The sequence below is a fragment of the Monodelphis domestica genome, chromosome 6 (assembly GCF_027887165.1).
Source record: "Monodelphis domestica isolate mMonDom1 chromosome 6, mMonDom1.pri, whole genome shotgun sequence".
NCBI classification, from domain to species: domain Eukaryota; kingdom Metazoa; phylum Chordata; class Mammalia; order Didelphimorphia; family Didelphidae; genus Monodelphis; species Monodelphis domestica.
This window is the reverse complement of record NC_077232.1, coordinates 57,524,148-57,551,906: the sequence shown is the minus strand read 5'-3', so window position 1 is coordinate 57,551,906 and position 27,759 is coordinate 57,524,148. Positions and strand designations below refer to the sequence as shown.

Here is a 27,759-nt window from a genome sequence, read left to right as displayed (position 1 = left end):
CCATTATGCTATGCTGCCAATGTTATTAGATCTAGAAAGAGATCTAGAAAGATAATGATCACTTAGTCCAAACCATCCTCTTTAAAGATTAGTAAACTGATAAGAGGCTTGCCCAAGGGCACATGATATGACAGTTGAAGCAGAACTATAATTCAGTTCTCCTGATGTCTCTGTCTCTGTCTCTCTGTCTCTCTCTCCCCCCCCGCCCCCACACACACACACACATTGCATCTCTGGATAGTGGGAAGGAGGAAAGAATTTCTCAATCAGCTGCAATTTAATCTCAGCTCTAGCAATTTGAAAGAAAAGACATGTAAATGAGAGAAAAGTTCAAAAATAAAGGCACTACCTTTTAAAATGATTTGTGAAGTAAACAGTATCTACCATTTATTGTCATTTGAGTTTTCAAGAAACATGCAGTTTTCAAAAGCTGGTAGATGAGATAAATATTTCCTTTCAAACAACAACAAGCCTTTCACTTTCTGCGTTAAAATGGTAACTCTATTTTCTCTTTTTTTCTCTCATCCCCTCATCTTATCTTCATTCTTATGTGAATTTTTTCTCCCAGCTGGCGGGCTGTGGAAATCACTTGAATCTTCTACTGTTTCCCTTAGTCGACTGTTTTCCTCACTTTATTCTTGTTTTTCTTTCATTTGATTCAAGAAACATCTATTAAACACCTACATGTGCAAGGAAATCTTTGTGTTAGCCTTGCAACTTCCAAACCTCCCTATTTACTTCCCATGATTGTGATTACCAGACACCCGGCTGAGACTGACTATAAAAAATGTGTTTCTACTTTTTCTTGAGGAATCATTCCCCATTAAAAAGCCAATTCAAGAAATGTACCAGGACACCCTCTGGCACCAGTTAACCATTTATTCATCACTCCCAAAAGTAGCTCAAGAATTAAATTATTTATAACATAATAGACCAAAATCAATTTCCTTCCAAAGACTTTCCTAGCATCACTCAGTTACAACAAAGGCTTCTGAAAAGAAATCCTGTCCAGCATCAAAGATGAACATTGGGAAAAGGTGTCATTCAGTGTGGGATCGCTCTTCAAAACTTCGTGCCAGGAAAAGTCACACCCAAATGCCCAGAATTTGGCGTACTTCACTCCTTCCTCTCCACTTGTTGTGTGAGGCCTCCAAACCCAATTCCTGTGGGGCCAAAATTTTTGGCATAGCAAACTGAAAGGAGATGAGAACAAAGAAGAAGAAATATATCATGTTGATCGATGAGGTTGTTATTTCATTCTGATTCAGTAAGATCATATTATTTGTTAGTTATAATACACTTTACATTGTAGATATTTTTCTGAAAATCTATGTGTGCATATTGGTTGGTATTCTATGGTTCTATTCCCAGTGAGTACTGGAATTCCAAAATTCTATCTCTTATGGACTGCAAGTCTTGGGATATATAACTATATATTCCATAAGTGCTAGGAACCCTCTGCTTCCTTCTTTATATCTACTTAGGGCAAGCCAAAACCTCAGGGGGCTTCAATAATGTGAATGACATCCTCTAAAGCAATTTAGTTTGGGGGGATTGTTTTGTTCATTTTGTGGGAATTGGGGTAAATTTTCTTAAAACTGAAATTACCTATATCTTTAATTTTTTCTTAAATCTGGATCTACCTATACATTAATTTTTTTCCTTAAAATTGGACCTATTCACATATTGATAGTGCTTAAAAGGTTTAACTGTGTAATTGGCAAGCTCTTGCCTACCTTGAAGTAAGAATTCTCATTGTGGGTAGCTTACCAACAAGAAATCATGGTACTTGACCCCCACCAATAGCTTTAATTTCTATTTAGTTGTTTGAACAAGCTTTGACACCCACGAAGTGAAACTGGTAGCTTGGATGAAGATTTAAGCTCTGTGGGACATTTCACTTTGGGGGTGAAGCAAAATGAACCAACTTGGGTTCTGAGAGTCAGCTTTTACTGTGTCTGACCATCAGTGTCCCCTACTTCCATGAGAATAGTTTGACTTTTGAAGCACTGGTTAAAGTGGGTAGTGAAAAGTTAAAAAAAAATTCTAGAAGAGTAGAATTGAAAAAAGTCTTATAGATACTAGCCTAACCAGCTAATTTTAAAGAGCTAAATTGGGGACTCAATGAATTTAGGTAATTTATTCAATATCTAACAGTAAGATGGTGACATCTCCTAGAATCAGAATTTAGGCCCGATTCAAAGTCATTGCACTTTTTACTAATGACCATGTCCAAGTAGTGTTAAATCTAGGATCTGGGGAAAACACATCATTCATCCTTATAAGTCAAGAGGTGCTTATTATAGGGATAATAAAACTTCACATATCTGTAAAGAGGCTCATTTCCTCCTCAATCCCACAAAAGGAAAGCTAATAAGAAAAGAGCTATGGAGATACAGGATGAGAAAAAGCAACTATGATGGGTGAAAACTGAGATTGGAAAAAGTAAATAAAAGGATTTCTGGGCATAAGGTATGTAGGGAATTATTTGCAACTCTATATGAGAACCTTTGAGGTTAACCCGGAATTAGATGCAGGGACCAATGCAAATAGGCAATACAGTCCATGTGTAAATAGAAAGCAACATTATCATTAACAATTTATGCTGGAGAAATGATGAAGACATAAAAGGACATTTGTGAGCACAAAAGGACATGGGCTAGCCAGGGGATAAGAGTAATACATAACAGTCAGCTATGGTGATTTACTGATATTTGTGAAATAATAACAAAAAAAAACAAAACAGAGGAAGGCTTCTCTGGAAAAAGCAATGTGAATCAGTGACTCTGGAGGCAGAGGACCTAGATTCAAATCTTGACTCTAATGTTTGCTAACTTATGTGACCTCTGGCCTCACTTTGTTCCCTAACCCTCAGTTTTCCTCTGTAAAATGGGAGAGGATGGACCAAATGGTTTCTGAAGCCCTTTTCATCTCAAACTCTTAAGATTCTATGAGAGTTTAGGGAAAGATATGTACACAGGTTGAGAAGGAGTAGATCAACTGGAATCCAACTCAGGAATCAGACATCATATTAGTGATGTCAAAGAAAGAGCCTGTGTTAAGGAAATGCATGGGAAATGTGACATTTGAGACAATTTAATCATTGTTCACTTTTCTCTACTTAGGTGGCTGAGTTTTCTTGAGAAGAGTGGTAGTGTAGTGATAGTGGGGAGGGAAGGAGACTGAGCCTAGCAGGGTGTATGAAAGGAGAAAGAGAGTGTGGTTGTCAAGGCATGGGCAGATCAAAGGAAGGGATGGAAAGATGGAAAGCTCATTATAGACTGACATAATTATATATGGGAGCTTCAGAACATTTTTATTACTAATGTCTTAGGCCCGAGAATATATCATTTTCTTCTCATCACTGATGCTTTTGACCAACTGCAATCATATCGTCATAGCAGCAATGTATCTTCCACACCGTTAGCCCCAAGAACAAGACTCAATGCTTCGCCCTAGTCTGTGTTCTGGGTAAGGGACTAGACTAAAACTATATTGAGTTTTGGCATGTCCTCTCCTCTGAGGCAACTTTAGCCCTCACGAAAGAACTCAAATTCTGATTGCTCAGATGACTGGCCTGACAGAAAGGCAAGGAAGGATCCCTGACAGAGATGCCCATGATGCACCTAGACATTCCTCTCCTTTCACTCACCTTTGCAGTAGAGTTCTCCATCTTTGTCAGTGACATTTGTAGATTCCAAGCTTTTTCCACAGATGGCACAGCGGAAACAAGTCTTGTGCCATGGCTGAAAGATAGAATGAAAGATGTTATCAAAGAACTCGGCAAACAATTCTTTTCATACTGCAGGACATTGACTGTAGCTACATGAAAAGATATAACCAATCCTTAGAGAATTTAGGTGGCTATTGACTCAGAAGAGTTCTCAGAAGAAAAATATATTTAAATCTAATTAAATTTAGAAATGAGTGATGAGTAAGGATGCTATTTAGTTTAAACCAGGAAGGCTAACTTGGTTTGAACTCCATTAGTTTTAGGTTATCCAAGGGACAACCTAACAGTGGGTAGAAAGCATTTGACATTTAGCTGGTCATTTCTAATTGAGCTTATATCCAAGATGAAAGGAAAAGAGCCAGTCATCCAAGTAATTCGGACCAATGAAACATTTTTTGCGTTAATTGTTTAAATATTTCAGACAAAAGTGATGTTGTTGGTTTATCCTAAGTCTCTGCAGCAATTTGAATAACCTATTTAATGGAGCCTCTAAAAGTGAGGCAACTACGGAGGTCAGTGGATAGAACCCAGGTCTAAAGCCAGGAAGGCAAATACAGCCTGGGATTTGAGGTACACGTGATCCTAGTTAGGTCACTTATCCTATGTTTGTCTCAATCCACTGAAATGAAATGGCAAACCATTCTAGTATCTTTGGCAAGAAAATCCCATGGGGAGGGGGATGGGAGGAAGGGAGGAAAGAACATGATTCATGTTCCATGGAAAAAATATCCTCAAATAAATAAATGAACTTAAAAAAAAAGAAAATCCCATGGATAGTATTGGTATGCTATGATCCATGGAGTCATGAAGAGTTGGGCATGATTGAACAACTGTACAACAACAACAAACTCTAAAATCTAAAAATGTATTAGAGGTGAGAGTCCCATCAATCACTGTTATAAAAGTATTTCTAACTCTATCCTCCCCCATCCCCTGCCAAAAAAGAAAAATTCTGACTCAATTCCCTGCTTTAAGGAACATTTTAGAATGATAGCCATAGGCAATAGATAGCATTGATTTCTCTATGCCTTCTGGTTTCTAGGAATTAAAATGCAAGCAAAAAATGTTTGTCACCAAAAACAAAGAAAGGAAGACTGTAAGAAGTCCTTACTTTGCCACCACCCATTATCCTTTCAGCAGCATACACTGATTTGCCACAACGAGGGCACTTTTCTGCTTCTCCAAACTTTGGCGTAAATTTGGAAGGGTTGCTGGTAGTTGACCGAGCTGTCTTTGGGGACCTGATGGAAAAAGACAGGTTAGTGGTCCACATGATTTTATTTTATCAATCAGTTAATTTCCTGAGACAAGACAGGACAAAGAGCAGCTACTCTAGATTTGGGACCTGGTTTAGCCCCTGACTAATCTCTCCTCCACCAGTGGCTCAGTTATCTTTAGTGTAAAATAATGGAGAGAGATGAGATGATATTTAAGTTCTCTTCCAGATCTAACATTCTAGGATTCTTGGTTTTAGTTTATCCTAACCAACTTGAGTCCCTAGTAATATATGTATAATGATCTGAATTATTATTATTCTGTCTTCTTCTCTAAAGAAAAATTTGAAAACTTTATTAAAGGGTGAGGATAAACTGATAACAAATGCTGAAATTCAAAAGCATAGAATTTCTCTTTGCAATTCAATCTGCTGTATTTTACACAAAAGATGGGCTTGCCTGGAAGGCCAGAAACAAAGCAAGAGGGTAATAGAATAGGTGGATTGTAAGATAAGTCAGTGGATCAATATGCATTTATTATGAAACTCATCTGATCTAAAATTGGAAAGAATCCCTTTATGATTATGATTCTTTATAACTAACAAACATGTCCACCAATGTTAAATCTTTCATCCTTACCACAATCTTATTAAGTAGGTAAAGGAGGTAATATTATTCCTTCACAGATTATTATTATTCACAGATGAAAAAACCTGAGATTCAGAGATTTCAAGTACCTAAGGGCAAATGCCTGGTAAGTCCCAGGGTAAGTCCCAGACTAGATAGTCAAGGCATTCTGACTCATTCTGTGACACCATCATAATAACAAAACTAAGAACACAGAAGAGATCTTCTCAATGCAATCTTTTCCCCTCTAAGTAGAGACCCTATCTTGGAAACAAATGAGGTTAGTTAATGAAGGAAGACTTCTTTTAAATTTCAGGATTTTGTATCCTTTTTTGATGTTGGTACTGCTTTCCCTTCCAAAATGTTTAGACTAGACTATTGAAGGGATATATATTTAAGCAGCTACGTAGACCAGTGGTAGTTAAAAATGAATTAAAAATCCTTTCCAGATGATAGAAAATGACACTTGGCTGGTGATTTAACCTCTCTTTGCCTCAGTTTATTAATTCATTTTTCAGGTGCCATTTATTGTGTCAATTATGGAAAAAAATGCAAAGATAAGTGATTTGGGATCTTTCCCCGGAGGAGCTTATGATCTAGATATCATGGACCAACACAAAGAAAGTGTTTGGTTGGAGGAATTGACAAATTCTAGAATCTTAGTATGTCAAAGCTGGAAGTCATTTGAAATCATCTATTCCCATTTCCTCATGTTATAAATGAAACTCCCTTGAAGAGGCAGCCCAGCTCAAAAAGTTGGAAGTTGGGCATCTAAAGAGGAATAAGATTTCAACAGGCAGAGAAAAAATGGAACACGGAAGGAATTCTAAACCAATGACACAGAGGTACTAGATGTGTTCTGGGAATGGTAGTAATTAGTCCAAGTTGATTGGACTGGAGGGTGTTTGAAGGGAGGGTAGTTAAGCCTAGACAGGCAAACGGAGCCCTCTTCCTGAATTCTAGGCCACTTCATACAGATAAATCAGGTGAGTTTTCCTCCCTATGCTATTTCCCAATGATTATATGCATTGTTTCTATCCAGTAGGACATATGTTCCTTATAGGCAGGTATTGTTTCATTTTTGTCTTTGTATTCCTACTGCCTGGAATAGCACTTGGTGCCTTCCTCTGAGATTGCCTCTCATTCACACTGAATACATTTTGTACACAATCAGATATTTATGTGTTGTCTCCCCCTGCCCCCATTAGAACATGAGCTCCATGAGAGAAGGTACAGGTTGTTGCCTCTCTCTGTATCCGCATTGCTTTAACACTGTGCCAGACACAGAGTAAGAGCTTGATATGATGCTAACATTGATTACAAGCTGCTGCAAAGATTTCCCAAAGCCATTACATTAATGTCACTAGGAAATCAGCTGATTACATATTTCAGCCATTAAGAGTTCCCTCCTGAGTCACTTTCTTGGGTGATTTGTAATTATTCATTTTATGACCCAGGGGTAAAGATCTAGGAGAGGGAAAGGGGACTTTTATATCTCTAATAAGAGAAGAATACAAGTTGCAATAATGGCCTTTGCTATATTAATGTGATTGACATTTAATCTCTCAAAGGTTAAAAAAGGAGATGGTGTGAAGATCTCTAAACCTTCAAACCCCATAAAATCTATGCATTTCAGGTTCTCTGTCAACATGCAAACCGAGAGCCCTTGTATAAGAGTAATTGCCTTTTAGAATGGCAGATAATTTAAAGAGTCTTTAGAAAAATGGGAAATTATTTTTTAAAAAACTTGGCCAAATTGACTATTCTTATTACAGGCCCTTCAGCACTATAGTCTGTTCTTCCACTTCCAGAAAACGTCGCTATGGAAACTCAACGAAGTGTCCCAATAATTGGGTAATAGAACATCAGCAAAATAGAGAGAAAGGTGACAGGATTTTAACATACTGTTGGAATTGCAATCCAAGATGTTCACCAGTATCAGTACTAAGGCAGCCGGCACCTTGTCCAAATCCAATTCCTTTGGGGCCATATTTTCTCCCATAGCATGATTTACAATAGATCTCAGATTCATGAGCTGCTACTGTTGTACTGTCCAGAGATTTTCTGCAAGCCACTGAAAGAGGAAACTTGGTATTAGGGGTCCTTCTTGTGTCAGAATAGCACAATATCTCTGAAAATAAATTCACTATCAGGTTTGTATCAGTGTTTGGGAGGTAGCACAATGGAAAGATTATTGAGTCTGGGATCAGAAAGACCTGAGTTCAAATCTGATCTTGGACACTTATTAGCTGTGTGACCTAAACAAGTCACTTAACCTCTGCCTCAGTTTCATCATCTGTAAAATAATGCTAGCACCTGCCTCCCAAGGTAGCTGCAAGGATCAAAAGAAATATTTCTAAAGCACTTTACTCAAAGCAGTATATTAATGCTACCTATTATTTGTTTTCAGAGATTAATAATACATAGTACCTCCCATTTAAAAATCTCTTTAATGAATTACTATCATTTCCAGATATTTTCTCCTATCCCTCAAAATGGAATCTTTCCTTGAAATGAAAAACAATTGAGCAAAACCACTGCTTTTTGACAATGTATACAATAGTCTGCTCCCAATGTCCCCACCCTATCTCTTTGTGGAGAGGAGGTGACATGTTTCATGAACTATTCTCCATGGCCAAGACTTGTCATTACAATTATTCAGAGTTTAGTTTTCTTCCAGAGTCCTTGAAAGTTTACATTATAATCTTTTCCCAAATTTGTCTATGTTTAGGCAGTTCTTCTCATGTCACTCAGTTCTCCATAGGCATTATTTCTTATAGCAAACACATTCCATTACATTCATATACTACTTTATTCAGCCAATTGATTGGTAGGAAATTTTTTCTAGGTCTTTGCTACCATGTAAGGGCACTGCAAATATTTCATTATATGTGGAAGCTTTTATTTTGTCTTTGACTTCCTTAGAGAACGTGCCAGTTGGATGCTGGTATTGTGACTGTTTCATCAGAGTGAAAGGTTTACTTATTTTTCTTGCATGATTCCAGATTGTCAGCCAGAACAGTTAGACCAATTCACAGCTCCAACAATATAGTAAAGTGTGCCTATCTTCTCACATCCCATCCAACTGAGATCGCTTCTATTTTTGTTGGATTAAATTGGATCTTTCCCAATTTACTGGGTTTGCTCAAGTAAAATTTCAGACTTGCTTTAGTTTGTATTTCTCTTTATCATTAGAAATTTAAGCCCTTTTCCATATCTTTATAGATAATTCACAGTTCCCACTTGGTAAACTGTTTATATCCTTTAGCTACTGGGGAATAGTTCTTGGTAATTGATGAGGAAGAGGAGGAGGAGCACATTTACATGGTGCTTTAAGATTTGCAAATGTTTTATGAATATTTTCTCATTTTTATCTTTACAACAATCCAGGAAATTACATGTTATTACTATGCTCATTGAACAGAAAACTGAGACAGACAAAAATTGCTAATGGTCATACACTTAAAAAATGGATTGGCTCAAGATGATTTCTCTGGCTGTCCCCCATACCTGGAATGTTCTCCTTCCTCCATTCTACTGACTTCCCTGGCTTCCAAGTTCTAACTAAAATCCCACCTTCTGCAGGAAGCCTTCAATCCTCCTTGATTCTAGTGCTTTGTATGTATTTGTTTGCATGTGACCTTCCCTATTCAATTAGATCCCTTTGAGTGTAATCCTTCATAAAAGCCATACTGACCCTCATGCCTTGTAGTAGTGGCCTTGGGTTCTCAAGAGTCATGCCTAGAAAGTATAAATTCTGGGAGGCTCTAACAAACTAGAAAGGATTTGAGTGTAGTCCCAGAGATTCTGTGCCTATTATCTGAGTAATTGTCTAGCTAAGTATAGAGAAACTGCTTAACAGCCATTGGCTACTAATTGATGAATTCCTAGACCATTGTGACCACTGAAAGAGGTAAAAAATATAAGCTGGAACCAAACCTACACAATTCCCTTCTGTTTCTTTGGTGACAGAAGTGAAGTGACACAAACAGGAAGCAGAGGGTAGTAAGGATAATGATGTCTAAATCACCTAAAAATAAAGATTTAATAAGTTGATATCCTAAATATTAGAACTTTCCCCTAAAGATCAATGAATTGATTCAAATTTGGAGGAATTATACCGCATCTAAAGTAGATTCTTTGTACAAATGAAAGCAGGCAAAATAAAATTCCAGATAAGGAGATTAGTTAACATTTACTCTTTGCAGAAATGAAAGACTTAGTTGGTTTACTAGCATCCTAAAAGGCAATAAGAATTATTTCATATGTTGGTTGGTCATCTCACCTTTCAGTGATCACAATTAGCATCAAGTAAATAGATTACCTTGAAGACAATTTTAGCTTCTGCACCAGTATTGGTTGTAGAGAATGAAGAAGCATAAAAATCCTATGAAGACTTTATAAAGAATTTGTAAGACCCTCTAAACAATGGAAACAGAAGATGATGGAAATATGTTGGAAAATGTGGTTCATGGTCAAAAAAGCAAAGAGCTCATGAACTTGGAAGCTCAAAGCCTATCCTATATGAATACTTTCTTGCAGAAAAGTTGGAAAGCCCTGGACTTGATAACTACCCCTCCTTCTCTCTCTCTCTCTCTCTCTCTCTCTCTCTCTCTCTCTCTCTCTCTCTCTCTCTCAATAAATGCATATAGTATTAATACATGATGGAGGCAACACGAGTTTAAGGGAATTCCATGATTGAGATTTAATATTTTAAAGAAGGACATTTCCAAAAGAATGAATCAGTTCAACCTTACACTGCCTTTACATTTGAATTCCTTCCCCCCTTATACTGTTACCAATGCTTTGCCAGGCTCCAATCTTGAATTACTACCATTATTTATCACCTTCACTTCATTTTTACTTCTCTGTCTCTCTCTCTCTCTGTCTCTCTCTGTCTCTGTCTCTGTCTCTCTCTCTCTCTCTCTCTCTCTCTCTCTCTCACACACACACACACAACTTTTTCATTTTTTCACAATCCTTGCATGGTTTCCCATCTCACTCTCTCAGATGATATTTTATTTAAAAAGTTAAAGCCATTCATCAAGAACTCCCTCTCTTCTTCCCTCATTCTCATCTAATTTCACTCAGATGTCTTTTACTACTATTTCCCCCATTCATCAGTGACCCTTCTCTTTGTCAAGGCAAACCCCTCTACATTCATCTTCGATCCCATCCCTCCCTGTCTTCTCCAGGAGATAGCTCCCTTTATCGTCACCACCTTCAATCCAATATTCATTCTCTGTCTACTGGTTCCTTCCTTGTTGTCTACAAACAAGTCCATCTAAATCCTTAAAAAAATGTTCACTTGATCTGTCATCCTCACTAACTATCATCCTAAATCTAGCCTCTTCTTCATGGCTAATTTCCTTGAGAAAACTATCCACATTCAATGCTTTTGCTTCTCTTCTCAAAATCTTAAAATCGCTACTAGATTTTAAACCACCTGCAATCTTCCTACCTCATTATTCAATTGAGATTGCTTTCCCTAGTCACCAAAGATCATTTAATTGCCAAATCTAATGACTTTTTCTTAATCCTCATCATTCTTGATTTCTTTGCAAGCTTTGTCACTGTAGGTCATTTTCTTCTCCTGGAAACTCTTCTCTCTGGGATTTCATGACCCTGTTCTCTACTGGTACTCCCATTTGTCTCATTCTCCTTTGCTGACCTTCCTTCAAATCATGTCCACTAATGGTGGGTGTCTCTCAAGGCTCTGTCCTGGGTCCTCCTCTCCTTTCTACATTATCTTGGTGACCTTATAAGTTCCAATGAGCTAAATTATTATTTTTCCACTTTTTAGTTCCCAATACAAGTTCCTCATCTAAGTTATGTCTTCTTATCTTGAGAGTCTCCTAGTCTCTGTTCTGGAACTTCTTTTCTTCTCCCTCTTTACTGTCTAACTTGGTGACTTCACCAGCCAGTTCTGTGGATTCAATCATCATATCATCTGCATAGGCAGATGATTCCCAAATCTTTATATCCAGAGCTAACCTCTCTCCTAAGCATCTCACATAACTAGTCCCTACTGGACAACCTAAACTGGATGTCTAGTAAGCATCTCGAACTCAACATGTCTGAAATATGAATTATTTTCCCTCTAAACCTCTCCTCTCTTCCCAATTTCTCCAATTATTATTGAAAATATGACCATCCTTTCTGTCACCAAGCTCACAATCTTATTGTCATACTCAACTACTCTCTTACACATATTCCACATATCTAGATTGTTGCCAAGTTGCGTTATTTCTACATTCACAGCCTCTCGCATGTGTCTCTTCTCTCTCACACAGCCACCACCTTGTTGTAGTCTTCATCTCCTTAAGTCTGAACTATTGCCTTAATTTTCCGGTTGGCCTCCCTGCCTCAAATGTCTCCTCATTCAGAGCCATTTCATTTCAGATGTCAAAATGATTTCCCTAAAGTATAGATTTGACATGTCAAACCCCAGTGGTTCCCTATTATCTATAAGATTAAATAGAATGCCCTTTCTGTGGCTTTTAGAGCCCTTTACAACTTGATCCCTTCCTATCTTTCCTGTCTTTTTACACAATACTTTCTTCCACACACTATTATCCAGTGACATTGACCTAATTACTGTTTTGTTGGGGGAGACAGCAGTACAAAAGTCAGTGCATATGAGAGTCAAATTGAGTAGCTGGAGGTAGTTTGGGAGAAAAGGAGTAGCTGTAGGATCTGAATAAGACCTCCTGGTGAGCTGAATTCTAAGAGGCAGGTGGTTAAGAAGGAGAACATTCTAGGCATATAGGATACACCAGTATAAAGGCAAATGGGTACAGAAGATGGATCATTCTGTACTAGAACCCAAGAATAGCTGGGTTAAAGTCCAGTCCCTGACACATACTGGATGGGTGATCTTGGGCAAGTCTTCTATCTCTTAATTTCTCAGGCTATAAATTGCAAAGAAGATGCCAGTCTACAATTTGGAATTATGTGCAAAGGGCTTTAAAAGAATGCATACCCTTTGATCCAGCCATATCACTGCTGGGTTTGTGCCCAAAAGAGATAATAAGGAAAAAAAAACTTGTACAAAAATATTTATAGCCATGCTTTTTGTGGTGGCAAAAAATTGGAAAATGAGGTAATTTCCATTGATTGGGGAATGGCTGAACAAATTGTGGCATATGGTGGTGATGAAATACCATTGTGCTGTAAGGAATGATGATCTGGAGGATTTCTGTAAGAACTGGAAGAACCTCAATAAACTGATACAGAGTGAAATGATCAGAACCAGAAGAACACTTTACACAGAAAGTAAAACATTGTGGAAAAATCCAATGTAATAGACCTTGCTACTAGTAGCAATGCAACAAGCCAGGACACTCCTGAAGGACTTATGTAAAAGAACACTATCCATACTGAGAGAAAGAACTGTGGGAGTAGAAATGCAAAAGCAAAGCATATAACACCACTTATCACATGTATTTATCAGTATGTGATTTGGGGTTTAGGCTTTTAAAAATCGCTCCATAGCAAAAATTAATAATATGGAAATAGGTATCAAGTGATAACATTTGTACAAGCCAGTGGAATTGCTTGTTAGCTCTGGAAGGGGGATGGGAAGAGGGGAAGGAAAGAAAGTGAATCATATAAATGTGGAAAATATTAAGAAAAAAAAGAAGATGTCAGTCTATTTTGGTAGAGAGAAATTCCTCATCTGGGGCTCCTTATGCCAAGGAAACCACAAACCTGGTCCAAACAACACAAAAACAACAACAATAAAATCTACAGATTATAAATCTCTTTGATTCAAGTATTAGAAAAGGAAGTTCTTTTAAACAAATGAAGAGTATACCACATTTTTACAGTCATATGATTGTGTGTAAAGCACACTAAACATAGAGAATAAACGGTATCTTATTTATAACTATTGTTGATTACTTCCTCCCTCTCTTCAAATTGACTTGTGAGGTCAAAATTCATTCTCAAAAGCTCCCCTCCACCAAGCACTCTCTCAGATCAAAATTCTTTTATTGATGCAACCAAAAGGATAATCTTGTTCAATGGTCAACCATGTATAAAATCCAAAATGAGAGGGAATTCCGTAGATAGACCAATCAAGGTCTCCTAAACATCCCTGTTTTCAGACTATATTATTCATTTCATATAGAACTGTAATACTCTAGGACCCCCTATAAATCCCACTCAGAGATCAGCCTACTAATAACCACAGGCAGTGAGGAACTCCAAACAAATGGAAGTAGAAGGCATTTTGCTCAGGTATGGATATGTGCCCCAGAGATTTAGTCTGCCATTGTTTAACCCCCGTTGCCATTGTTTAACTCTTGGACAGCACATATAGGTGGACCATGACCCAAGTCTAAATTTGATCAGGAGGAGGAAGGCAGGCAAGATTACAATGCAGAAATTGCTTAGAACTTAAAGGGATTTCAAATGGCTTGTTTTGCCAAAACACTGCTAAAATTCTATCTTGAGCACCAGTCTCAGTGAGAGGTCCTCAGCTGCCAAGGATTCTGTATCACCAGTCAATCAATAGGCATTTATTAAGAGACAAAGAAGAGCTCTCCTTAAAAGCCTCTTCGTCACAGACTAAAAATGAACTTTTTGCCATCCTGTAGAATTTTTTTGTAGTCAGAATTCTTGAGCCAGGTCGGAATTGGATTAGATGTCCTGCAAGGTTCCTCCTGCTTCTGAGATCCCAAGATTCTGTGAGTGGGAATTCCCAAAATCCATCCTGGTCTCTTTAGAGCTGTTGAAACCTGGATTATCATCCTAGAAATGTTGCTGGAGGATACATGAGATGGCTTTTAAAAAACAATCTCTCATCACAAAACTAACAGCATTGGTAATCTATCATCCTCTGAGAGTGAACATTTGTCTTCCAGTTACCAAGGAAAGTAAAGGATAATGGAAGGTGTGGAGGTAGATAGTGTTCCTATTTCTGGTATGGAGTATCTTTTTTGCTGTGACAAATGGAACCAAAGCCTTTGAAGTGTGATTAAAATAGCTCCCAGATAGGACATAAATGAAGAGCCCATGAGGAACACGGGAGCTATACACTTGCCAGGAGCCCGCCTGCAAGTTGTCTAGCCCAGCTGAATTTTAAACCAGAGTGGGGGAGACTAGGTAGCTAATGAGCACTTTGGAAAGGCGTGCCTTGTTCATCCCGTTAGGGTCTGGTTTATAGCCAAGTTTGCACTGATGGAGCTGGTAAATGGTCACATTTGCACAGGGCATGTGCTGGCTTTCTCATCACTGGAAGCTTCTACCATAGCGACATATTTGGTGCCTGTGAGAATAACCCGATAGCCTCAAAATCCCTGAAGAATCCTAGGGATTGTTGCCCAGAGTGGAATCGCTTCTTGGATTAATGGATTACTCCACCACCTGCTCACATCAGGAATTTCTTAAGTTTCTAGCTTGTCTCACTCTGCTTTTAAAGATGAAAATCCTCAGACAGGCTGAACAAATGAATGAGAATTTAAAACAGAACAAAACAAAAAACCCAGAAAAAGACCCACTTTTGGGCAATTATAGATTTACTTACGGTTTTAGTAGTATGAGGGTCAAGTATTTTCTATAGTCATCTTTTATAGTTTCTATATCTATTACTAACACAGTAATCCATGTTTCAACAGCTCTTGAGAGTCTCTAATGAATTCAGAAAATTGGAAAGGACCTTAGAGAGTGTGTCTTGAAGATGAAAGAACATAGGACTTGGAATCAGAAAGCCTGGATGTGAATGCAGACTCTGCCATTTCCCATCTGTGCCACCTTGGCCAAGCAACAAAGTCCCAGTTTATTCATGGGTATAAAATGGGAGCCCCCATGCATAAGATGGGAACCAGCTGATACCCACTATAATAAGCATGGCAGGTTGTCCTCCCTATTGCCTACCAAACAAAGTTCACAAGATCGGACTGGGACTGGACTTGGAATTGTACTTGTATAGGAGGTTCCATGTGAAAAAAAATTCTTTTACCAATTCATGCCAGCAATTTCTCCACACTTATACACTTAAAATGTTGCCAAAAGCACTGAGAAATTAAGAGAAAGAAATTAAGAATTGAGGAATTTAAAGTCAAGTCTTATAGCCTTGTATTCCAACTGTCTATTTACTATGATGAGCTGATAAAGTTCTTAAAAGCTAAAAAGGACATTTGAAATTATCTAATTTAAATCCTTCATTTCAGATGAGGAATCTGAGGCTTGGAAGAATGAGCAGGGGACCTTGCCAAGCTCACAGAAGTAATAAGTCTTATACACAGAACTGTCGGAATTTGAACTCAAGCCATCTGTCTCCAAAGCCTGTGTTCCTTCTTGGTCAGCTAAATAATAGAGTGGATAGAACACTGGGCTTGGAGTTAGGAAGATTTAACTTTAAATCCAACTTCAAGATACTAGCTGTGTGACCCTGGGCAACGTACTTAACTACCATTTGCCTTGGTTTCCTCAGCTGAAAAATGGAGGGGTAATAACAGCAGCTACCTGGCAGAGCTGTATTGAGGATCAAATGAGATCATGGTAAAGCACTTTCCACAGTGCCTGGCACATAGTAGGTACTATAAAAATGCTTCTTTCTCCCCCCCTCCTCTCTTCTACATTCAGGCTACAGAGTTTAAACTGTCCTGTTGTCCAAGGCCCTCTATGATCTGGCTAGGCAAAGAGTTCTAACCATGCTTCCTCTATTTAACGTCAGTGCTAAGTTAGTACTAAAGACATACACAAAGTTAGCGCTAATAAATGCCTTTTTACTGACTCCATTCACATCATTCATTCATTCACTGTGTCCAGTGAGAATTTGGAAGCACAGCTCAGAGGTTTATCATTCAGCTTACTGCAGTGGAAGCAAGTCTTGTGGAAACTCCTCCCATTGCACTGGATTTCCTCTGCATGATAGACTGTTTTTCCACAGGCTCCACAGCTTGCTCCTCCGCCCCAGTTTGGCATCTCTAAAGTTCTGAGTAAATTCAAGAAGCAACCTACAAGAACATACAAAAAAATTACCCATTGGCAACACCAGGAATGGACCCATTCTTCTGTAGATCATTTTTCTTCCTACAGATCTGTCTGAACAAATAAATTTCAGCTCTAACAAAAGATTGAATTCATAGGATTATAGGTTTAAGAACAGACAGGACCTTAGCAATCATTTATTTTATCTTTAGATAAGGAAACCAAAACCCAAAGAAATTAATTGGTTTCCTAAGATTACAAAGATAATAAATATCAGATGAGGATTTTGACCCCAGATTCTGTGACTCTAAAATCCAATGGTTTTTTTTTTCACTATCCCATTCAAGCCAAAATAAAAAAGTAATCATGTAAAAGGAGGATTATACCAGTTCTGTTTGAGCCTAGAAGGTAGTATTATATTAGGACCAAAAGGTGAACATTATTAGAGAAGCATATTTTAGTTGAAAACATCGGAGAATTTTCCAACAATTAGGACTGTCCAACAATTCAGTTGGCACAGTGGTTAGAGGGCCAGACCTGGAGACAGGAAAACTTATCTTCCTGAGTTCAAATCTGGCTTCAGACACTTATTAGCTGTGTGACTCTGGGCAAGTCATTTAACTCCCTGCCATAGTTTCCTCATCTGTAAAATGAGTTGGAGAAAGAAATATTAAGCCACTCTAGTAACTTTGCCAAGAAAACCAAATACTGACTCATGAAGAGTCAGTATTGACTAAAGAAAATGAACAATTAATATGTTTCAGGTATGGATTTAGTTAGATGACTTTTGACATCCTGTTCAAATTCAACATTCTATGATTTGAACTATAACATATGATATATTTACATATTATATTCAAACTATGAACATATTACGAACTATAACATCATAACCATCTTTTCTGTCTAATTTATCTAAGGAAATAATTTGATTTGTAAAACCTCTAATATGTTAAATCTGCTCTACAAAAGTGCTTTTCTAACTTCGTGGGGATGGGCCAGAGTGATATAGTGAATCCTCCCTCACCTTGGGCAAATTATTTCAATCTCCTCACCTGTAAAATGAAAATCATCACTTCCCTCCTTACCTCACGAGGCTGCCATTAGGATCAAATGAGTCAGTGAACCGAAAGTACTTTGAAAAGGTGTAAAAGGCTATCGAGCTGTGACAGTTTTTAAACTATAAGACAGTACTAAGTTTAGCAAGTGACATTAGTCGTGGAGAGGGCTATTTAAAATAATTTTCTCTCTCTGAAAGAATATAATTACACTTTCCCCATTCTTTCAGTCTAGAATGGGATAAACATTCTTGATACAAGTTCTAAAGTAGTCTTGACTGTGAAGGAATACATTTTTCTCTGGGCTTTTTTTGTTTTGCTCAATCTTGATTCTTATTGTTTATCATGCAAAAATAACATTATTACTAAGGGATTCATTTGTTATTGGAACGAGAACTGGATCTCTGATTTCACTGCTAAAGGGAACTCTCTAGTGTGGAAACTCTATCACCATAGCTTCTGTGTAATCTAGAACCTTAGAGAGTTGCCTGGAGCCCTAAGAAATTAAGTGACTTTTCTAGTGTCAAGGAGCTGTAAAGATTAAAATTTAGGGGAGATGGGGAGACTGAGGCAGGTAGAAATTAGTTTCTCTCTGCAAGGAGTATTATATTTTTTAGAGGTTTATTAAAGGTTAAAGATTAAGAATATACAAGTAAGAAACATGTGCCTAGGCCAGAGGCCTAGACAAAATAACCTCACATCATGGAAGAGACGCCTCTGCTCCAAAACGGAAGTCCAAAAAAGCCCCTCCAAAGCCTTTGAATGAGCTTAAATACCTTCTCGATCTCGGCCCAGGTGAGATTACAAGGCCTTCTGGGGAAGTGGAGCAAAGGCTCATGGGGATTGTAGTCCTGTATTCGAGTCTATTTTTCACAGAGCCAATAGGTAACAGAGGGGGGTCTTGAATAAAGGCTTTCATGGTTCTGATGCCAACTTTCTATGCCAGCAATGGTGTTACATTCAAAGAAGAAACAGATCTCCTGTGTCCACATATTGACTTAGAAAACATCAAATAAGTCTATCTTTTTATGTATTTTTATTATTATAGTATTAATATATTATAATCATACAATATATAATATGTCATATTATATATTAATATATAAATAATATATTCTATTTTTATATGATTGCATTTTCATTTAGTTAGTTAAACTTTTCTCCGTCGCATTTTAATCTGATGCAATGGCACTCAGGAGTTTTGCCAGACACATATAGCAGTTTAATACATCTGTATTACTACATGCTGTCTCTTGATATTGGTTGCAGTTTTTAATATTATAGCATTTTATGTGCAATATCCCTTTCGATTCACACTAGGTACAAAGATCAAAGTCTGTATGTCTATATATACAAATACACATGTATGTACATATATGTAGATATGTTTGTGCATGTCTATGCAGAGATCTGAAGATACAAGGTAACTCGCTCAAGGTCACACAGTTTAGAAGTCACAGAGTCAAGTCTTTGGATCCCTAGACTACAGGCAGGGCTCTTTGCACTACACGAGGGTTCCTGGAATGTCAGCATGTCATTTGCATGGTATATTATCGGACCACACTGAGCTTTTGGCTCTGACCTTTCCCTTCTTGGAAGGAAATCACTTGCCGAGAATAGTTAATGAGTATCACTGAACACTCCCAGGTCAACTTGTCCAGATCATATTGCACAAAGTCAGTGCATTGCACACAGCAGATGATACATAATATTTTTTTAATTCAATTCAAAGCTGAAGTTGTTGTAGCTAAGAATTAAGTACAGGTCCCACCCACTGCTTCCTCACTGACCCAAAGACAAGAAAGAAAGAATCTTCTGAAAAGAACACAAAAGACCAGTGGGTGAATTGAAACTCCTACAAAGCATGAGAATTTATCAATCTTAGCCTTACCTCAAACAGACACACAGTTTCCTTTCATAAAGTCTTTTAATCAAAAACAACTAAATTCTGTTTTGACTGAAAGCATTGCCTTGACCATAGCCAACTATTTCCCTCTTACATGTGTTATAAATGTGTGTATTGCCTCTTATTTATTTGAGATTCAGAGTAAATGATCAATTTAGAGATGGAAAGGAATTTAGGGCTTCTTTGACCCAGCCCTCTCATTTGAGAGATGACAAACTGAGGGGTAAAATTGATTTGCTCAAGGTCATATAATTAACTACGGGCAAAGTTAAGCTGTAAGCCAGACCCTGGTTTCCCAGTTCCTTTTAAAAGGCTTGCTTTGCTCTCTCGTGCTCCTTCTGGCTTATTTGGGGGATATATCTGTCAACTATCACCTTTCTACCAAAGATTCAACTCTCTATCCTGAAAGATGGCAGACTATTTCGGAAAACAAGGAAACAAGATTTTTGTGCTTATTTTGCTTATAATTTTCAATGTGGGGTAAAATGAAGGAGGAACAAAATTGATTTCATCCAGGCCTGACAATGGGATTGATGAGCTATAATGATGTGGAAATTTACAAACTGACCTTGGCTGGGATTTCTCATTCTAGATCTACAGCATGAACTTCACTGTCATGTCCTAGAGGATAATGGGCTATGGATCTGCCTCTTGAGGACTCTGATTGGAACATATTTTTCAAAAGGAGTAGAACATTCCCCATCACAAAACAGATAACGATTTCTGACATCCATACATGAGGACTAGTAAAAATTGGGAATCTTCAAATATTCTCCTGAACAGGTGTTTGTTTCTATGTATGCAGATAGAAATGTCTATGCAGAAAGAGTAAAAACAGTTGATGGCAGTCATTTCTTATTCCAAAGCCAGCAAGCCTGAAGCATGTTAGTGTAATAGGCAGAACACTCAGTTGACTATAGGCGGCCCATTTCCTAGTCCTTCCTCTGCCACTGAGCAGACTCTTTAACCAATTTGGACCCTTTCCCTCATGCCTATACCCCCCAATAATACCATCGTAAACTTTCCTGCCTACCTTGCCTAGGATTATCATAAGGTTCTAAAATAACAGTATGTCCAAGTAATTTGAAAGGTAAAATTGTATTAATGCGAGAGAGTCATATGAGTGTCATTTCAGGAGTGAATTAGGCAGCTGTGATTTATTTAGAAGGGTATTTAGGGTCCTGGCATGCACACATGGACTTTTAGCCTATTGCATTTCTTTGTAATTCCTACATCTCAACACTCCTCCAACTGGACTCTGAATGTTGGGATGTCTAGGCCAAGTTCCTTTGGAAACACTATTTGTTTATCAGTGTGACATGGCTAGCGTAGGTCACCAAATATAGGTCAGTTTGTCGTTGAGTTCCATCTGTCATCCTTATCACAAACACCCTCACACCCTCTGACCACTCTGTGTTGGTTTTGGAGACATCCATACTGTCATCAACAGGGTCTTGGGTCAAGATAAAATAGGAGTGTGAGCAGGAAGTGTAAGAATTGAAGGGAAAAAAAGTGCCATCTAGCTAAAACCAAATAGAGGGGACAGAATGTCTCCAGGCTTCCTGGTTAGATTATCTCTGGCTTCAAAACTAAAATCTGGCCCAAATGAGATCAACCCTTTCCTAGGTCCAATTTTTCTCATCCTGAAGATAAACTGCCATTAAGAATGCTATAGGCATGGATGATTAGTATTGGAATAATGTTACACTGAATCAATTTGGATCAGAATTAAAAGGAGTAAAAATATTTACATCTTAAATACTAAGATGATATATTTCAGGAAACCAAAAAAAAGTAAAATATTCTGAGACTTCCACTTGAAAATAATTAAATCTAGCAAGTAAAAATAAAGTAGAAAAAAATCCTGGGTCAGGATTCAGCAGGCAATTATTTAAGTAACAGGCAGAGTAGATTTAGAGTGAGTTTTTTGCTTAGCTAAAGCTGAGCATGGCAATTCAGTGCTTACTCTCCTTTGATCACCCTCCACCCAGTGCCATCTGTTCTGTTGGAGCTTAGGAGAAGATTGTAAGTCATAGCAAAAATACCAACATCCCAGGCTACCTAGCAAGCAAAGAGGAGACTCTAGGAGACTCACTTATACTGGGTGCACTGAATCAGAGAGAGATTTAGTGTAAAGAATAGAAAAGAGCCCTGGATTTTGGGTGAGAGGATTGAGTTCAAATACTGACTCAGATTTCAGAGGACCAGGATCTCAATCCCAGCCCTGCTCCACATTCTCCGAATCCCCTTCAATAAATCATGTCCCTCTCCTGGCCTGGATTTCCTTATCTATAGAACTGGGGAATTGGCTTAGAAGACTTCTAAGCATTTTTCAACTTTAAAAATGTGATCCATCCTTTGACCTGGGAGTCAAGGGACTGGCTTCTCTGATTTGCTGTGTGCCACTTCCCAAGTCATTTTCCTTTTCTAGGTTTGGAAAATGAGGGTGTTGAACCAGATGATGTCTAAAACCTTTCTAAAGGGAAATCTACAAGTTAATATAGCTATGGAGTGGAAGACATTCCTAACTAACGAAATTTCCCAACTGTTGAATCCTGGTCTAGAAGGATGGAATAAGGAACAAGAGCCTCAAAGGAATGCCACACTGACAGTTTCTAGAGAGACAACACTCACTCCCTTTTATCTCAAAGCTTCAAATCTATTCTCTAAGTACAAACAAATGTTGTTCTCCTGCCAAATCTAGCTGTTCTGGTACAGGACATCAGAACTACTCCAATGTCACACACATATATCACACACATGATTCCTGTAGGGTGGGGTCTGACATCACCCATCCTAGGGAGGACAAAATCAAGCGATTACAGACTTGCTCTTAACCTTTGTCAAGCCTTTAGGTTGGACAAAGGGAACTGTTGTTGCAGCAGTAAATGTGCAGTTGCAGTAAATTACTTTACATTTATGTGTATGCATTGTGCATACAAATAAAGCCTTGTTGGACAGTGATTAAAGGATCAGCCTTAAAGTCAAGAATACTTGGTTTCAAGTTCTATGGTTTATAACTAGCTGTATGACCCTAGGATAGTCATTTGACTCTTCAAGTGCACCAAACAAGTCTTTAGGACTCTAAGTTGTAGCGCTGGTGTTGTTAGACATTGATACAGAGTTTTCTCATGGATGTTCCTTATTTTGATGAACCAAAGGACCAATCCAAGTATATTTGCATGCATCTGATGTACTTATCTGTGAACATGTTGTTTTGCTGAGGAGCACTTGTGCTCTTTGAGGGCAGGGACTCAAATCTGTTTGGTTTTTATCTTTCTATCCTCAGTATTTGGCACATAGATGGTGCTTGAGATTGGTTGTCTGGAAATTAATTTCTTTCTTCTTTTTCATAAAAGAACTTTTAAGTTTCAGCAATATTATTTCTGAAACTGAGCTCTGTTCAGTAATGGTTAATGTTGGGGGAAATGATATCATATCTCTGCTTTGTCATGCTTTTTCATATCCAGATATACTCCTGACTCAATAAGTACATCTGTCCTATGGATTTACTTGAGTATAAGGTTAGATGACTTACTTGCCTTAAGTCAATCACCTAAAAAATAACAAAGGTGGGAACTGGCACTAGGGTTTCCTGGTTCTAAGCTTTGCTCTTGATCTACTAAACTATTCTGGTGCCTTTTCTCTTTAATTTTCAGATAAACTGAGAGCTAAAAAGTACTCTGGGAGGTAAGCCAGATCCCCATTTTACAGATTAGGCCATTCATTGAGGCCAAATGAACTGGGAATCAAAGGATTTACACTCCAAACCATCTCTACTAGTGAATCATGTGTCTGATGAATAGCTAGTCAATGTCAAAAGAAAAGCCCAGGGCTTCTGATTTCTAATTCACTTTCCTTCTTGAGTGTCTCTTTCTTATCCAGAAAAGTCTTTTTTTTTGTTTCTCCTCAAAGTCAAAAGAGGTAGCTGAGTGGCAAAATTGGCAGAGGGCTAGGCTTGGAGAGAGGGAAGATTGAGGTCCGTTCCAGGCTCAGATACTTTCTTGCTGTGTGTCCTTCAGCAAATTGCTTTACTTCTGTTTGTCTCATTTTTTTCAGCTATTAAATGCTAACAGAAGTACCTACTTTACAAGAATGTTGCCAGGATCAAATGAAATATTTGTTAAATGCTTAGCAGTGTATGACACATAGTAGAGGCTACAGAAATGCTTATTCCCTTCCCTTCTCCTGCCCCCCCCCAAAATTCTTCCTAAAGAACTCAATCCTAATCACTTATATGCTACACAACATGACCAATATAGAATAAGAGAGGCAATTAGTGTGGTAGAAAGAGCACTAGACTGGGAAGAGGTCCAAGTTCTTGTCCTGAGTTCATTACTGAATGACCGAGTGGGTTATGTCTCTTTGTAGGATTCAATTTCTTTATATGTATAAAAAAGAGGTTGGACTAGGTTATCTCTTAAGGTCTCTTCAAAGTTTAAGAATCTATAATTCTAAGACAATCCAAGAGCCCAGTTTAAGTTTCATCTCCACATAGCCTGACAAAAGAACCCTAAAACCTTTTAATTCTCTCCATATATAGGGGATGTATCACTCAATGCCATCTTAGAATACTTTTTGTTTTATGAGAATTATTCTGATCTCCCCAACACAAGCATGATCCCAAGATGATCCCAGTTTCCCCAAAGTAAGTCTCAATAAATGGTTTTTGGAAGATTCTTCAGATGATCTTTTAGATATTCAGGTTCAAATTCAGGCAAGATTCTGAGTCTGTGGCCCAGGAGTTCTCCATCAGCATGACTAGAAATGCAAATTGCCAACACCAGGATTTGAATCCATTCAGACATTTGCAGGAAACAACTAGAAAATGCTGAGTTTTTTTTAAATTAATTCAGCTTCCTATCTTCTTTGAATTCATTTTTTAAAGCTCACCCAGAGATTATGACTAAGTAGATAGCATGGTGGGTGGCCTCCCAGATACTTCCCAGCTCTATGAAACTGTGTATGATAAAACTCTGGAGTTTTAAATTTGTGTCCTGGCACCCCTTTGACAGTCTGGTGAGACCTATGAGCCTCTCCTTTGAATAATGTCTCTAAATGCATAAAAAAAAACAGGATTACAAAGTAAGTCAATTATATTTAGAGATGTTAAATTAATTTTTAAAAAACCAAGTTTATGTTCAAAAATCCCTGCAACAGAGCACTGAATTGAAGTTTGGGCCCATGTTCAAATTCTGGCTCTGCCACTGACTGACTGTGAGGTCTTAGGTAAATAAATCACTTAGTGTCTCAAGAATTACTTCATATGAAAATGATGCACATAAAAAGATTTTTTATAAACATCAACTATTTAAATGTGATGTCTGACATCGATATAGTTCTTTAAGGCTTTTAAGACAATTTTATTATTGTAATTCTTTGAGGTAGGCAAGCCAAACATTATTTATTAACCTTATTTTAAAGATGAGCAAATGGAGAATCAGATATTAAGCCACTCGCCCAGGTCACAAAACAGGCAAGACTTGGAGTTTAAATGGAGTAATTTCTGTGTGTGATTTTCCACTGAAACTAATGAAGATTTTCTAATTGATCTCTGACTTCAAATTAACCCTTCATTAAAGCTTTTAATTTAGCTCCCTGATCATTACAACACTTGGAGAGATGGTTTCATCTCTCTACTTTTCAGGTTTCTCTTTTGTGAAGTGAAAAAGTTAGAGAAGACAATTTCAAAAGCCTTTTTCAATCCAATATCCTGTTTACTTTTCAAAAGAGCAAAGGTTTTTGAATAGTGACCCTAGTTTTGTGTACTCTTCTTATTTTGAAAGTCTGGTTCACTGTCCACAATCTCCTGGAAATCTGCACCTATGCAATGCTCTGCCTGGTCCAGGAATATCTACCCTCTGCCATACCCCCAAATGCTCTTTGGACTGCCTAAGGCTTTTTTGAGCATGCTTTTTGGAAACTGGCCTCTATTGCTTCTGTTATTTCCTTACTCTAAAGCCTGCTTTTTCATAGGATAGGATTATCCCAAACAATGATAGAAACCTGGAGGGTGCCTTTAGAGATCATCTAGTCCATTTGACAGCAAAGGAAACTGAGGCCCAATTAGTTGCATCGATTGACTCCAAGTGATAAAAGGAGCAGGTTTGAATCTCAGATCCTGTGCTATCTGCATGTATCATATTACATGTCTGTCACAATGATCCCTTTTGATGCTCTACAGTAAGAGAGTTAGGGGAAGGTTTTTGCTAATTTCACAGTGTAGAGAACTGACAAATTGAGACAGAAAGCAGTGAGTGGTCTCACGAAAGATCAACCGCTAGCAAGCAGCAGAGCTAAGCTTCACGACTTCTCCTAGTAATCTAGCCCAATGTTTTCCCCCTACTGCCCAACTGCTCTCAGGTTTGCTGTATTAACTCTGTGAATGGGGTGGTGAGGGAATAAGGATTCCTTCCTCTCTGAAAACAAACAGCAGACACCATTCAGAGAACCTTCCCATCTGCCCCCCCCCATCTCACTCTCAGCTGCCTTGTCATCCAAAGATGACAGTTTTAAAGGGGCTTTTGGGCAGCCCTACTGAAACCTGCCATCCATGGACATCAAACCACCATCCTCGCTCCGTCATCAAAGCCTTTTCATTTTAAAGGAAGATTGGTTTGGGGACTCAAAACCATTTCTATGTATCCTCTGCCAAATGCCAAATCACATTCCAGTAGCCACAACTTCTCACCATGCCCCCACCCTCCTCAGTGCAGGATTCTGTGGTATATCCACTTACCTCCCTGGGTGGTCTCTGTGTGTTCAACTAAGGCAGAGGATCTCAGGGGCCTCTTTAAATACTCAAGGCATTCAATCACCAGCATTGGCCCCCCATGGTGGGGAGGGGCAAGAGGGGAGGGAAGCACAGGAGTGAGGGGATGAACAAGCGATGAGTAACCCAACTGCTATCAGCTTGCTGAAAATAACTTGTGAGCAAAGCCCTGAATTTTGCTCCCCCCACACCAGCTGTAGATGGAGAACAATGTCATCCCTGAAGTTTCAAACCACTCCTTGCCTTAGCACCCCACATCCAAATGATGAGCTTGACAGTATTAGGGGTGTGTATGTGGGGGGTGTTCAAGTAGGAATAACAGCCCAATATAGTTTAGGGATGAAATATATTTCTTAAATATATTTCCCTTCTCTTCAACTCCTCTGACCTTTCCAGAAAATCTACACAAACTACCTACAAATAAATCATGACCCATATCTAAGAGCACTCTGGAATTCTGAGGCCCAGTCCTCATGCTAGGATTAAGAAGCAAGAACTAAAAATAAACACTATCGACATTGGAAGGGATATTTAGATAATGTCAATGAAGTCTACAAAATGTGGGTCAGCTAATCAGGGTCCTGCTAGTCAATGACTGTAGAGTTGTAGAATGTTAGGGCTGAAAAGGACCTTAGAGGTCATATAGTCTAACCACCTCACTTGACCCACAGAGAAAGTGTAATCAAGAGAGCCAAAGTGACTTATTCAAAATCTCTCTCTCTCTCTTTCTCTCTCTCTCTCTCTCTCTCTCTCTCTCTCTCTCTCTCTCTCTCTCTCTCTCTCTCTCTCTCTCTCTCTCTCTCTGTCTCTCTGTCTCTCTCTTTCTCTCTCTCTCTCTCTCTGTCTCTCTCTCTGTCTCTCTCTTTCTTTCTCTGTCTCTCTCTCTGTCTCTCTCTTTCTTTCTCTGTCTCTCTCTCTCTCTCTCCCTCTGTATATGTGTATGTATATATACACACACACACAATCATATACATAAAGATTTGTGTGTATGTGTATATATTTGTGTATATCTCTCTCTATATACACAAATACATACACACAAAAGGTTGGTACACACTTAAAAATACCACTCTTTCTTTTTTTAAAATTAATATGATAATACTGAATGTTCACAAATAATAACATCAGACACACAGACAATAAGAATGTAAATTCTTTGAGGACAAAGATGTTTTATTTTAGTCTTTGTATCACCAGCACTAGGGAGAGAAGCTGGCACTATATACTGCTTGTTGGAGTGAATTGAATTAGCTTGAACTGAAACAGGTTTAAAGGTTAGAGATTCAACCTAGACCTCCGTTAGAGATCAACTAGAATAAGAATGTTTTATTTGCTTCATCTAGATGACTGAAATGGACATCTGTGTTCCATTGAGGAAACTCTCAATTTTGTCACCCAAGATATACCCTTAAGTTCCACAAAATGGTAGAGGATAGATTACTAGGGTTATAACTGTTGTCTTTGGACTCCAAGGCAGGTGATAATGAAATTAATGGGTCAGGAAGGATCTC

At 38.2% G+C, this 27,759-nt stretch overlaps 1 protein-coding gene across 2 annotated transcripts; it reads right to left on the bottom strand.

Moving 5' to 3' along the window:
- Nucleotides 1–358: 358 nt before the first annotated feature.
- Nucleotides 359–26,406, bottom strand: CSRP3 (cysteine and glycine rich protein 3). Of its 2 annotated transcripts, none has more exons than XM_001367908.4 (6): nucleotides 26,216–26,406; nucleotides 16,395–16,538; nucleotides 7,480–7,648; nucleotides 4,845–4,974; nucleotides 3,653–3,746; nucleotides 359–1,193 (listed from the first exon to the last, which is right to left on the bottom strand). In XM_001367908.4, exons 1-6 carry the CDS (start codon nucleotides 26,298–26,300, stop codon nucleotides 1,117–1,119), a joined length of 699 nt encoding a protein of 232 aa, XP_001367945.2. In that variant the 5' UTR covers nucleotides 26,301–26,406; the 3' UTR covers nucleotides 359–1,116. The 2 variants fall into 2 exon arrangements, with proteins under 2 accessions (XP_001367945.2, XP_016278940.1); XM_016423454.2 differs by lacking the exon at nucleotides 26,216–26,406 and adding an exon at nucleotides 17,601–17,737.
- Between the last annotated feature and the right edge of the window lie 1,353 nt (nucleotides 26,407–27,759).